The 15,304-nt window shown below is 36.5% G+C and overlaps 1 protein-coding gene and 1 non-coding gene across 2 annotated transcripts in view; both read left to right on the top strand.

Moving 5' to 3' along the window:
• LOC139736339 (Golgi-associated plant pathogenesis-related protein 1-like) overlaps positions 1-14,078 on the top strand; it is a 30,135-nt gene extending 16,057 nt beyond the window's left edge. The window contains exons 2-4 of the mRNA XM_071647094.1: positions 1,260-1,481; positions 3,476-3,553; positions 13,747-14,078. Of these exons, the coding sequence (XP_071503195.1) occupies positions 1,260-1,481; positions 3,476-3,553; positions 13,747-13,904 (458 nt within the window). The 3' untranslated portion in view covers positions 13,905-14,078. The remainder of the gene's footprint in view (positions 1-1,259; positions 1,482-3,475; positions 3,554-13,746) is intronic.
• Trnas-aga (transfer RNA serine (anticodon AGA)) lies at positions 2,070-2,151 on the top strand. The gene has a single exon. It is a non-coding gene; the product is annotated as a tRNA-Ser (tRNA).
• Positions 14,079-15,304: the final 1,226 nt, after the last annotated feature.

Below are 15,304 nucleotides of genomic sequence, written 5' to 3'. Positions count from 1 at the left end.
AGGGGGTTAACATCCTGAATAGCGAAAGATACAGGCAGAGGGTTTGAAAGCCAGACTAAAATTGGCCGCGCATTTGGCCCAGTTTGCGTTTACACTGAGAAAAGGCCGGGCTCAGCCGCGGCTCGGCCGCGGCCGAGACCACCTCCAGAGCGAGGCCAAATGCTAGGCCAATTTTGGCCTCGCATTTGGCCTTTTGCGCGTTTACACTGAAATGAAGGTGGGCTCGGCCGCGGCCGAGCCGCGGCCGAGCCTCGCACTGTAAACGGGGTCATGTGTCCCCAGCGCTTTAGGACAATGAAAACATGATTACGTTGTGTGTGTGTGTGTGTGTGTGTGTGTGTGAGTGTGATTGTTTTTTGGTTTTTTTGCAGCTGAACTTGTTTTAGATAACAATACATGAAGCATTTTCCGTCAGTGTGTGTGTGTGTGTGTGTGTGTATGTGTGACCTCTGTACATCAGCAATCTGGGATCTTTTGTCTCAGAAAATGTGCATGTAGGTATATCTGTGTGTACTTGGGTGTGGATATGTGTGTAGGACACGTGTGTTATGTGTACAATAACAGTCGTTCATGCACCATGGCAACCGTAGTTATCCGGAGAAAGTAAAAACACTAACTTCCGGTATACTTTCTACACGTACAATACCTCAATTTAACCACAAGACAGTCTATTGTATACTAGAGTTACGCTGTGTGGGAAGAGTTTATTATCATTATTATTATTAGTATTATTATTATTATTATTATTTATGTACTTTTTTATAAGTTGTCTAAAATACTTTTGTTTTAGGTACTTAAAGGGCCCTTTCCGAAGCTCATGGCAAAGTAGGGCCTACATTCTGCAGAATTAATCTGTCACCTGTCCATTCTTTCCCTGGATAGACTTGAAGATAGTTCCTTTAAGTGTTTTCATTTAAAACTGTGCCTTCAAGGTAATTTTCCAATTCAACTCTAAGTAATAAACTACAGCGTATATCAAAACACTGACAATAATGAGAAAAACGAAATTTCAGTTTGATTGTATCAAAATCTTCACATGTAAAACCATGCATTTTAAGATGTCATATACCATTTGAGTTAGGAAAGTCATTATCGGCACAATTTACGATATTTCATGTTAAGATTGCCTGTATTAAATTAGATATCATTCATGTCATTGAAGATATTAGTTTAGATTTTGGCATTGCTTTTCTAATTTGCTTTATTGATTGCATTAACAATTGCCAGTATTTTCTCTCACCTTTTTTTTTTCCTGACAGCGTACCGCTCAAAATTCAGGAGAGATGCGCTCAAGGCACACAATAAATACAGAGCCGAGCACGGGGCTCCCGCTTTGAAAATCGACAGCAAGATCAACAAGTACGCGCAAAAGTGGGCGGAGACCTGCGCGAAGAAATCACAACTAGCGCACAGGAGCGAGCACCAGTACGGGGAGAATATCCACTACGCGTTTGACTCCAGGGGCACAGAGAACATCACAGGTGGGCGTGGTTCTAATCTCCTCCACCCCCTTCTCTCTCTCTCCCCCTCTGTCTTGTCTGTTTGTCTGTCTATCTATCTATCTATCTATCTATCTATCTATTCATCTCAACCCCTCCACAAGCTTGTTTCTACATCAGCTGTCTTTTTCGGTCACAACATTAATCATAATAATAAATGGCAATCCTGTGTTATGATTTGGGGGAACGACGATCAGTGTATCCCCTTTCGTGAAAAAAACAAAATGAGCAAACATGCGAATGAGACTTTTTTTTTAGTGTGTATGTGTGTGCCACTCTCTTTGTTACTCCTCGTTTAGGGGACTCATCCGTGCATTCTTTGTCTAGTTTCAAAACATTTGGCATGCAGCCATAAGGGCCTGCATCCTATTTTGAGTTCATCTCTATACAGCATGCACCTGCCATTCTAACATTTTGTAATAATTAATGGGCGAAATGCATGCGAGTGAACGTCATGACAATGTCGATGACCGAGTATAACAGCATGTTATCTTTACTGGAACGGAACGATAAAGAAATTAACAAATTCCAAGAATAAATCAACAGACTGGCTGTATTGACGCCATCTGAGTAGTCGTGGCCGAGCGGTTAAGGCGACAGACTAGAAATCTGTTGGGGTCTCCCCGCGCAGGTTCGAATCCTGCCGACTACGAGAAACTTTTTATCTCATTTTTTGTTTTTCTTCCTCCGTTTTGTTCGAAGTGTAAGAATGTCTTTTTTATTTCTCTTCATTGTATTTTTTTCCCAAAGTTGACTCTTCCTGCAAAGAAACTATCGTTGCAACAATTTTTTTTTTGCCCGAAGACTCAAAATGTCCTTGTATCTTTAAACGATTGTTTCTCAAACTCTGATATGTAACAAAAATTACATATATCAAAGTGATTTCCCTAATCACAAATATTTTGTTATTACTAGAGCCCATGTAGAGAAATCACACGAAGATTTTCAGACAAAACAGATTATTATGATACTTTATTTTATTTAGCTGGTATAGGTTGACGCAATACATAACGCTTCAACAAAATCTTTTACACCTTTAGGAACATTTTGTATTCAGCTCCTGGCTCTTTCATATACCCAATTATCACAGTATAAAGAATAATTCGAGAAAGGTGTTTGGGAAAAAGCGGTTCAAGTTTCCTTTCAGACTAACAAAAACTACAATCCTTGACAGTAATGATTGGCGTGGAGCAAATTATAAAAATCTCATTTACAAAAGTTTTCTCTTCCTACATACTAGTATGCAGAATGATAAGACTCATCATGTCTGTGAGATAAAACAAACACAGATTGTGTTCCCAACTTATTTACAGTTGTTTGATTGTTGGTAATTGTTCTCTCTCTCTGTATCTATCTATCTATCTATCTATCTATCTATCTATCTATCTATCTATTTACCTATCTATCTATCTATCTATCTATCTATCTATCTTTCTATCTATATCTATATCTATCTTATCTATCTATCTTATGTATGTATCTATCTATTGATCTATCTACCTATCTTATTTATCTATATATCTATCCTATCTTTCTATCTATCTATCTATCTACCTCTATCTATCTATCTATCTACTGTCTTGTTCCATTCTGTCGTAAATTATATCTGTGATAAGTATTTGTAAATAAGTAATTCATAAGTTTGTTCATTTTTTGAGTGGTTCACAACATACAAGCTTGCTTTTTAGTGGACCTCTCAGTTCTTTTTTTTTTCTCTCAACTGAAGCATAACTTTGTACTTTTTTGGCAGTATGCATTCTTTTGTTTATTTGTATCATTTATCTATTACAAAGTCGAATGTTTATGTTTATGATGTAATTCCAAATATATTATGCGTTATGTTTTGTTGGAAAAAGAAGAATGAAAAATAAATGAATATCTATCTATCTATCTATCTATCTATCTATCTATCTATCTATATCTTTCTATCTATGTCTCTGTCTATCTATTCATCTATTTCTCTTTTACATGTATAGGAGAGATGGCATCGAAGGCATTCTACGATGAGATCAATAATTATAACTTCTCAAATCCTGGCTTCACCTCGGGGACGGGTAAGTTTATAATCACCTCCGATTTGGGAAACCATTGTTTTCATCCAGCCTGATCAGAAACCATCGTAATCATCCAACCAAATCATAATGTCACTTCATCATTATCTACTCATCACATAGGTCTTCTAAACTGTTCATATTCTATAGACCGATCCGGGAGCATTCTTTCATGAAGCGCTTTGTCAGCTATGTTTTTTGACAAACTGTTATAAGCTAATGAAATCCTTGCATCTGATTGGCTGAGAGCAAATATGTACGACACAGGGCCGGCGCACTGTTTTCAAAAGTGTGGGGGCCCACTTCCGGGTTTCATGAGCTAACAAGCAAAAAAAAAAAAAAAAAAAAAAAAAGGTCCTCAGCTCATCTCAAATTCAAATTCAAATTCAAGTTTATTCCGTTTTTCGACAGTAAAAAATAACATAACATACATCACTCTTTCTTCAGTGATAAGAATCGTACCAAAAAAAAACCAAACAAACAATCAAAGTGAGTTTAACAGAGTAAAACAGTACTTGTATACTTGCAGTAAAGATACATTACAATGCCTGAAGTAAATTAAAGTAAAGTTGAATATCAACGTACACAAGGCGAAAAACGGAGGGACCCACTGAAAAGACGAAGCTTGTAGAGTGTGGGCCCCTCAGGAGAGAAAGAATCAGTGAAAATATTGGTAATAATTATCGGCATCAGGACAGCAACGAAAATATCTGAAGCAACAACAGCGAAAATAGTTATAACAGCAGAGAAAAAAAAAGTAGAGAGGAAAAAATGTTTAAAAACATTGACAAAATAGAATTAGAAATGGAAGCCCATAAAGAGTCAGACAGAAAAGGAAGAAAAATACAAAATGACAACATTAACATATAAACGGACATAAAACGACACTGGGACATCGACGAGGCTATAGTTAAACGCAAAAGACAAACTACGACAGGAAGTAAGACTAGCACAACGGAGATAACGATACACGAGGGCTGGACGATGGAAAACAAAAACAAGACAGAGACAAGACCGGACGGAAAACAAAAACAAGACAGAGACAAGACCGGACGGAAAAAAAAAATCCCTCATTATATAAGCGTATAGAGTGCAGATCCCGAAGAAAAATCCATCAACTGCATGACTAACTTAACCCAAAACTTTATTCATGAACTTGGCGGTGGTCAGCTAGTACGAGCGACAATGTGTAAACAACTATGCGGATTTTATGAAAGGGGTATCAAAATGAATAACGTGTAAAACTAATCCGATTCATGACAAATGTTATTGTAAAATCGCAAAAGATAGGCTTTTAATTTCCGTTTAAATGAATACAAAGAGGGAGCTGTTTTTATATCGTGGTTCAGAGAATTCCAATAGTTTGGACCAGTGTAGATAAATGAATTTTTCCCTAAAATTGTTCGGAAAAAAGGTAAATGAAATTCATTTGAACGTCGGGTGGGATAGGAGTGAAATGATTGGTTTTTAAGGAACATTGAATCAAAAATAGATGGAAGTGAACTGTTATTAAACATGTACATAAATTGACCTAAGTTGAATAAAAACAACTCATTTATTTTTAGTAACTTATTAGAAGCAAACAGTAAATTTGTATGTGAACGTGTAGGAGAATGACAAATAATACGGAGGGCTTTTTTCTGCAGTAACAACACTCTATTCAAGAGGGTCTGATGAGTATTACCCCAAGCCAAAATTCCATAATTCAAATAAGGCAGTATCAAAGTGGAGTATAACATGAGTAATGACTTTTGAGGAATATAAAATTTCAATCTGTTCAAAACACCTATATTACGTGAAATAATTTTACAGATATGATCAATATGTGTTTTCCAAGACAGTTTATTGTCAACAATTATACCAAGAAATTTAAAATCTAATACACTTTCTAAATTAATATCATCTAAAACTATGGTAGAATTTAATACTTCGACAGTATTACTGAAAAGCATATATTTTGTTTTTTGAAGATTCAATGATAATTTATTAGCCCTGACCCAATTAGTAACTTTTAACAGTTCTGTGTTAACTTTTTGGACTAAAATATCAACATCGTTGTGAGCAAAAATAACAGTGGTATCATCTGCAAAATGAATAAAAGAAAGTATTTCAGAAACAGAAGAAAAGTCATTGATATATACTATGAATAACAACGGTCCTAAAAGACTTCCCTGAGGAACACCACACTTGACATCTCTTATAACTGAATTATTATCTTTAATAGTAACAAACTGTTTCCTATTACCTAAGTAACTCTTAAACCACTCCAAGGCCTTCCCACGTATTCCATAATGCGATAACTTATAAAGTAAAATGTTATGATTGATTGTATCGAAGGCCTTGGAGAAGTCCAAAAAATACTAATTAAATGAGCGTGGTTGTCAATTGCGTTAACCACGTTATCAACGAAATGAAGAATTGCATGAATAGTGCTATGTTTTTCTCGAAATCCAAACTGAGACTTTGTAAAAATTTTATGCAAATTAAAAAAATTAATAATTCTAGTATAAATCATTTTTTCTAATACTTTAGACAATGAAGATAATAAAGAAATTGGGCGATAATTACTGATATCCAGTTTGTCACCCTTCTTATATATTGGTATTACTTTCGCCAATTTCATTTTATCAGGAAATATACCATGAGAAATTGATAAATTAAAGATATGAGTCAAAGGGTCTGCAATTGCAGATATGACTCCTTTAAGAATACAATTATCAATACCATCATAACCGGAACTGCGCTTATTTTTAACAGAAGAAACAATATCAATAATTTCATACCTATTCGTTGGAATAAAAAAAAAACAGAATTTGGGTTACATTTACCTAAAAAATTCAGTAAAATTTTGTTTTGTGGCCGGGATATCTTGAGCAAGCGATTCACCTATCTGAGAAAAATAAGAGTTAAAAACATTGGCAATATCAACAGAATTGTTAATCAAATTATCATCCGATTTAATCTGATCAATCTCTACTTTTTTACTCTGTATATTCATCGCCCGGTTTAAAACTTTCCAGGTATTTTTAATATCAAACTGAAATTTTGACAACTGTCGTGAATAATAATTTTTCTTCTCAAAACGTAAAATTCTGATTAGTGTATTTTTATAAGATGTGTATTTCCTTTTCGATTGATCAGTATTTTCCATTTTGTATTTATAATATAAACGATTTTTTCTGTTAATTGAGCGAAGAATTGATTTAGTTATCCACGGTAACCTAGGAGTCTTCTTATAATCCATTCTTTTCTTTTGTTTAGGAATTATATCATCCAAAAAACAATTCAAAATATTCATAAAATTGTCAAAAGACAAATTAACATCGTCACTGTCATATACTCGTGACCAATCTGCATTATCAAGAGCAGCATCAAGACTGGCCAACTTTTCAGGGGACACTCTACGTTTAAATAAAGGAAATGAAGATTTGGAGTCATTAACAAGCGTTCTCAAAGTAAAGGAAGTCATTATTGGAAAATGATCCGTTATATCTGAAAGAATTATAAAAGAGTCGGGGAGGGGTAAAACATTACAAAACATATTATCAATGAGAGTAGCCGAATGATCTGTAACCCGAGTCGGTTTGGAAATGAGGGGCAGAAAGGAAGAAGACAAAAGCGTTTCGAGAAACTCACTTGAAGAATGATCATTTCCTGATTTCAACAAATCAATGTTATAATCGCCAAGTAAAAAACAGTCCTTGTTTCGAATTATTGGATTTTTTGCCAAATCTGCAATATAAGTAAAAAAATCTACAATATTTGAATTGGGAGGTCTATATATAATTCCAACTACCACATTCTTACATCCTGGAATACTAAGTTCAATGAAAAGAGATTCAACGGTACTATCCATTCTGCAGATATCGCTGTGAATAACACATTTAAAAGAACTTGAGACATAAAATGCAGCGCCACCTCCACTCCTGTCAGATCTGTTATTAATATACATATTATATCCGTCGATAGCAAAAGAGTTTTCAGACGACGCGGTTAGCCAAGTTTCACTCAGACCAATGACAGAGCATGATTGAGTGTGATCAGATTCTAATAAAAACTGTAACTCATCAAAATGCTTATTTAAACTCCTTATGTTTAGATGCAGCAAAGAAAACGTGTCTTTAGAAAAACTATGATACATATCTTTACATTCATTAACAGTTATATAATTACATAGCGGGTTCTGAATTGAATCATCAAAATCATAAGTAAATTCAGGAGCTGATGAATTCAAATTATCGGCTGCGAAATTATCATAGGGAGTTGCATGTGTAACTGGTACTCCATCAACTAAATCAGATTCGGATGTTGTGTGTCTAAATAATTCAAAAAAAATCATCATTCGACATAGAATGAAAGGGTGCATTTACGAAATCAGCCATAGTAAATAATGATATGGTCTGAAATAGAGTTCTGAGTTACCAGCAAAAGTGTGAAGAGGAAGCGTGCGATAGAAAAGGAAAGCGGCCAACAGGCAACGTGTGACAAAGCACGTGAACAATTCGATACACGTAGCAATGTGCAATGCTGGCGTAGGAGTCTTGATGTAGGGATGATCGCTTCGAGGAAGGTGGAGTGGGAGTAAGAAAAAGCAGAATGGGTTGAACGAGAGAGACCAATAATGGCGAGGGAGACAAACACAGAACAAATAGAACAAGTAAACGAAGATGCATGTACAACGGGTGTCTGGGTGGGCATCCAAACTGAAAGCAAAAGACATATATATAGAAAAAGTTGGGCTGAAAATAAAGAAAGAAAAGGAAGCAAATAACAAAACTCAACTGTTGGAATGAAAGAACATATCCGCCTCGACATCATTATCAGGTATAAAATGTACAATACAGTTACAGAGCCGAGCTAAACTGTTGCTGTCACCGAGCCGTGCATCTCTTCCGGGGAATGAGTTAATTACGTAAATCGAGTATGTTGCCCTACTTTGTCTAATAAAATAATACAAACGTTTTATGAACGGTATACATATGCATAGATTATCCTTGAAAAGCGAAATCAGCAGTGTTTTGTAAATCAAAGCCTGACATTACCCATACAGAAATACAGAAGGAAAAGGAGAGAAAGGGAAAAGGACGAAGAAGAAAACGAAAAAAAAAATGACGGAAGGTAAGGAGGAAAAGAAACTAACAAGAAAAAGAGAAAGACTATGGGAAACTTGTCGGAAGACGTACATGCATTTATCTCGTGTTGAAAAACACATTCCACAGCGAGTGGCTGTCAACTCTGTATGAAACCGACACAAACAACAGGTGACTGTTATGGCGCGTGTGAAAATATGCATTATGTATTGAACTTAAGAACCTTGTGAAATTCACAGTACCAGGGTATGAAAGCAATGTTGCACAGCGATAGTTGGGCAATTATCAGTGCATTGCACTCAAGAGCAAGATTTAAAAAAAAAAAAGACAAACAGACAAAAGTATGCATGCTCAAGCTTGACAAGGTATGTAAAGAACAATGGAACCTTGACGCCATGCTATGTCGTAGGAGAAATACAAAATCTTGGGCATTATAACGTCAAACGACGTGGCGGATTAGGTCCAATCTGCATAATTTAGTAAGGTCATTGCTTTCCTACTTACATAAGGCCAAATGTTGGCAAGCTTCGCTTAACATTCATGGACTGTAGCGAGCTAGTGGATACAATACTTTTTTTTTGGGGGGGGGGGGGGGGAGGGAGGGGTCTTACAAAATGCACCGGACACACACAGCCACATAGAACCTATACACCAAAGAGATGCTAAATCACCGCAATACCACAATAGCAAGACACTTCGGTGTATGGGTGTGTTAGGTCGACATTGCATCAGACAACGCTAACTTGGTAATTGGTAGCATAATGGGAACTCGACTCCATGGCGCGTCAAATTTAAACCAGACCTGCTCATTATAACTATCGACATAAGGCCTATTGGTTAGGCCTTCTGAGTTTCAGGAAATGATAAATACATCTTCAGATTCACTTTATGTGGAAATAACAACTCAGACTTGAAACACGAATACGTGTATGTTCGTGGTGCACAAAAAGAAAAAAGAATAAGTGGAGCTCAGATGCACCAACTAGGCAAAAAATACAAAAACCCTTGTCAGTCATTCTGACCTGCCGAAAAAAAAGAAAAGAAATTACCGAAGCTTCCACATTCAAGTTTGACCTAGCAGTGTAGGTAATAAACAATACAAAATTTATCATTTGAGCATACAGTTGTATTGATCGAGGTAATATCTGTTCTTACTTGTAGACTGGGCAATGCAGTAAATAGACTTCATATACTGACTGCATCCTCTGACGAATAAGCATAATTTACACACCTCACTTGGTATGTAGCATTAATGACACAAATGAAGGGTGAAATAGTTATGAAATCATGCTATGGAAGAAAAACGAATTGATATATGGAAAACCGTATTCAAACCATCCATGTCCCATATATATATATATATTTTTTTTTTTTCAGAGAAAAGCCAAAGGGTTATCATGTACATCCTTGGATGAATCGATTCTCTGTTCAAGTCAAAACTTTATATAAATGAGAAAAAAATTCAAATATAATTCAAGTCAAAAATTTATATGAAAAAAAAATCTTTTAGCTTAAGGCAGTTAATTTATCACTGTTCTGGACTGCAACATTTCCTCTATACCCATAACAGATCACAGAAGATGAAATCTGTTCTTACTTGTAGATAGGTCAATGCAGTAAATAAACTTCATATACTGTCTGCATCTTCTGACGAATAAGCATGTACTACTGTACAAGTGTACACACCTCATTTGGTACATAGCATGTAATGACACAAATGATGGGTGAAATAATTATCAAGTCATGTAATGGGGAAAAATGAATCGATACATGGAGACCATATTCAAACCAAACATCTCCCATATTTTTTTTTTTCCAGAGAAAAGCCTAAAAGTTATCATGTACATCCTTGGATGAATCAATTCTCTGAAATCAAAACTTTATATTAACCACTGTACTTGCCTGAGAGAAAAAAACTATTTTCTTTTGTAAATACCTTAAAACAGTTAGTTTGCTGTTCTAGACTACAACATTTCCTCAATACCCATAACAAATCACAGAAGATGAAATCTGTTCTTACTTGTAGACAGGTCAATGCAGTAAATAAACTTTATATACTGACTGCATCTTCTGACGAATAAGCATATTTTACTATACACACCTCATGTGGTTTGTAGCATGTAATGACACAAATGAAGGGTGAAATAATCATCAAGTCATGTAAAAGGAGAGAATGAATTGATATATGGAAACCATATTCAGACCAACCATCTCCCATATCTTTTTTTTTTCTCTCTCTCTCTACCCGTCCACTTCCGGGTTTCAGCTGACAAGCAAAAAAAAAAAAAAAAAAGGTCCTCAGCTCATTCTCTCCCCTCCCATTGTAGTGCCTCTTACATACTTCCGGGTTGAAAAAAGTGTGGGGGCCCAAAGTGATGACACCTTATGTATTCCTTTGTATGGTGCACAAAAAGTGTGGGGGCCCGAGCCCCCACGGCCCCCACGGCCCCCACGGCTGCGCCGCCCCTGCGACAAATTGCTTCATGAAAATGTCGGACAAAACGCTTCATGAAATGCCTCCCCCCCCCCCCCTGATTGATTGCTGTTTCATAAGTTATACTGTCGATCTATTTCATCCATAACGGGCCGGGGGGGGGGGGGGGTTATCATTCTGCGCCACATATGTGTCGCCTCACAAATGACACAAGCGTTCCACATAATCGTAATGACGATACGAATGGCCATATATAGTATGCAATAATGATGATGATAATATTGATATTAAGAAGAAGAAGAAGAAGAAGAAGAAGAAGAAGAAGAAGAAGAAGACGACGAAGAAGAAGAAGAATCATTATTATTCTTCTAACATTATCATTATGACTATCATGTATATCACCATTACTAGATCAAGAAAATGAAATACATTAGAAGTGGTATCAACATCCTACCGGAATGACTGTCAGTATTATCTTCATCCTCATTGATTTTACGTTAATAACCATATAAGTGATCTAGTGTTGTTAACACTATTATCTGTCATGTACGAGTATGTCGTGTATTTATTCATTCATGATGTATTCTTGTTACAATTATGTCCGTTTTAGAGAGCCGAACAGACGTTTTGCTGTCATTAATTGTGTCACTACATAGTTTGTTGTTGTTGTTTTTTTCTTGCATCTTTCTACCTGCTTTTCTTTGTTCCTAACTGGCAGCATGATTATTATCATGACTAATCGTATGTCAGCATTAAATACATCATCAAGGGGCTACGATCAATGACTCGTGTCGCTGGTCTCGGTGGGTAATTGTCCATATACAGCCTCGGATCATGCTCGGCAGTGGAGCATGGCTCAGTAAAAGCGTCCCGACTCGTGGGAGAGCAATACTCCGAAGTCATATCATTATGAGAATGGTTGTCCGCGGCTTAAAGGAAAACTTATCTCACATTTTGCGTTCCACTGAATGACGTTCGTGAGAAAAGAGTGAAGTTGGGGAAAAGTAAACTATGAAAGTTCCGTTGCAATTGGACGAACGTGTAGAAAGTTATGACTTATAAAATTTTGACACGTTTTTCCTTTCACGAAAAAGAGATTACTTTTTACTGTCTCACAACCCTTTCTTTCCAGTTTAGACATGAGAATGATACGAAAAGCACCGCCTTTGTCAATTATACACAATTGATCTATATATCTCGAAATATATCTCGCAAACTCTTTTTCACTTAAATCATTACAGTTTCAACCCAACTTGTTTATTTGGTGTATACAAAAGTGATTTCTTTATCTCAAATGGATTTAAAAAGACAAAGAAATCTGGTGCCGCTCTGTATCATGTGCGAAAGCCAATGAAAAGAAGCATTTTGTGTGATGTTGTCACCTCTTCACTGAATTCCCATATTGCAATTTTGCCGACAGTATGCATTGTTTTCTACAAAAACATATTTAGCGTTAGAAGTTTCGTTATTTCTGAGCTTCAGTTTTATCCCGACTTTACTGAACCTTATTTCATTGTTCAGTTTATTTGATTTTTTTTTTATGTTTATGCATCCTGTATTTTGTAAAAGCCATCTTTAAGCTATATTTAAGATCCTTTTTATCATGCTCTTCGCACGCTCGGGTTGTTTCCGGTTTCTTGTTCTTGCTCGGTTGAGCAAACGACGAGAATTGTGCACTGCAGCCTGTCATAAACGTTGATAATAATTGCAATTGGCTGGTACCATGGCAACGTCCGAGAGCGAACCAATCAGCTGTGACCATCCATGCATAATCAGCTGCAAGGTGACAATGTAGTTGCGAATGTTCGCGGGTTGCAGTCGTTGTAAGCTGTTTAGTCCATGCTCTCCAAGGACCAACCTATTCAAAACATTATTATAGTATTATAGCATTGTGCACATACAGTTAAAGTGAGGACTATTATACAAACGTTACAGAAAGGTCGCAGTGATGTACACTAAGCCAGTTCGGAGTTAGCTCGTGGGTACATTAGTGCGAATGACCTTTCTCTTTTTTCTCTCTCTCTGTCGGTTAGGGGCACTTCTGTCGTTTTCAGAGCGGCATATCCATAAGCTTTATGTAACAATTAATGGGATTCATCAGTCCTGTTAAAAAACAAAAACAAAAACAAAAACAAAAAACTTTCGTAGACCAGATGACCAAAATGATCTGTAAATTAATACTTGGGGAAAGCATCCATTTCATTATTTTGCATTGAATGTATTAACAGTCTCTTTCTATTGATATTGCCAACTACCACTTTGGCTGTCAGGTGGATGAGCTGACAAGCAGCATTTATAAGGATGACATGAATAATCATTACATCACAGATGCTTATCCCAGTGAATTTAAAAACAAGCATGCATGTTGGTACGAATGACTTTTTTTTCTGCTCATGCGCAAAGTGGTATTGCGAACTTGCTTATAAGGTTTATCATAGCAGCCTACTCGTCATCATTAGATTCACTGTAGCGTGCACATGTGTTGGCAGGTATAATGCGCGTCTTCAGGAAGGCTCTTTCACAATAAGCGTGATAACACAACATAGCATTCCTAAGGATTCCTACCTTAACCGGGCAGATAAGTCACATTGTGATATGTAATTTGAAATACAATAAAACCTGTCCAGAGCGTTTGACTGTAATATTGTCTTATTAATGCTTATTGTCGACAGGTCACTTTACCCAGCTGGTCTGGAAGAGTAGCCTTAGGGTGGGCATTGGAGTCGCCGTCAACCCGCAGAACAAGAACCAGGTCTTCTCCGTCTTCAACTACGAGCCCCCCGGGAACGTACAGGGACAATTCCCGGAGAACGTACTCCAGAAAAAGTGATCACGAGAACAACACTCACACACACACACACACACACACACACACACACACACAAACAAACACACACACACACGCATGCACTTATTGTACTTATTCCTCTACTTATTACATTCATACGCACGCAAACACGTGGAGGAAATAAACTAGTAAAATACAACATGATCTCTTCAAAAGAGCTATATATACACGAAAATCATTTTCTGTTAAAAGGTGTGAATAACATTCCTTACTGTGTTTTGATGAGAGAACACACCTCGCCCTTTCGAATGGATTTAAAAGTTTGTATTGCATATCTGCTTTTCTTATTTCTTCTTGTTTCCCGTAGGGAAGAAGACGTTTTTATGCACACTTTTAGGATTTTTATTATGAGAGCGATATATACTCCTAGTCATGTAGATTTCATATTCAAAATGTGTTTGTGATACTTCACGAGAAATACTTTGTCTAATATCTGAGTATAGTCCTTTTTTATTCTATTGTACGAAGTACTACAAGCATCAATTAAACGATTTCATTGGTTTGCCTATCTAAAACGGCGGAAATGCACGGCGTTGTCTGAGGTTGGGTTGTATTTAAATCAATAATTATAATGTGCTCAAAGATTTTTGAAGTGTCTTTTAGAACTGAATATGTTTTATCTAGGCATCTGTACCTTTTGACGAGAATGTACGGCCAATAATGTAGATTATGAATGGTTCATCTACAAAATAAGTAATGAATTGATATCTTATTATAAAGTTACCTTTTTGATTGGATGCTTGATTTGATAGTGAAATAGAGACTTTTGTTGCAGAATGCATGCACGTCCTGCCGAGTGACTCCTTCCCGGGAAAAATGCAATCCATGAATACACAATCATTCTGAACTGCAGTTCACGTTATATACGCCAATGATAGACCAGGGGCCCGTTGCATAAAACTTACCGTTGAATTTCAATGGTAACTACCGTCAAAATTAGGCATCACAGCCAATCAGCATCAAGGATTCTAAAATTTACCGCTAATTTGAAGACTTACCGCTAGAAAGGAGCGGTAAGTCCAGCGGTAAGGGTTTTATGCAACAGGGCCCAGAATGGTGTTTCCACCGATCAACCAGGCAATATTCTAAAATTGTTGTGATTGTCTTCTTATGCTATCGTTTTATGGTCGCCACATATACCCATGGTATCGTCCTGGATGTTAATCGCGAGTAAGAATATAGTCCCACGTGTACATCCAGATAAGGTGCTAATGTTGGTTCTAGGTTTTAAGTACAAAATGTTAGACCCTTCTGTGACTGCTAATCAGTCGTTCTTTCTTTGTCCAAGATCTTCCAGTTTTGATGTTGTTATTGTGTATTGGCATCTCTTATTGTTTACCGTAGTCATTCATTACTACTTTTTGGTTTTACTTTGAAATATC

The sequence above is a fragment of the Diadema antillarum genome, unplaced genomic scaffold, assembly GCF_040938485.1.
Source record: "Diadema antillarum isolate AM-2024a unplaced genomic scaffold, OU_Dant_1.0 seq00000637_RagTag, whole genome shotgun sequence".
In the NCBI taxonomy this organism is placed as follows: domain Eukaryota; kingdom Metazoa; phylum Echinodermata; class Echinoidea; order Diadematoida; family Diadematidae; genus Diadema; species Diadema antillarum.
Note: the sequence above shows the minus strand (reverse complement) of the source record. Positions and strands in the feature narration are given on the sequence as shown.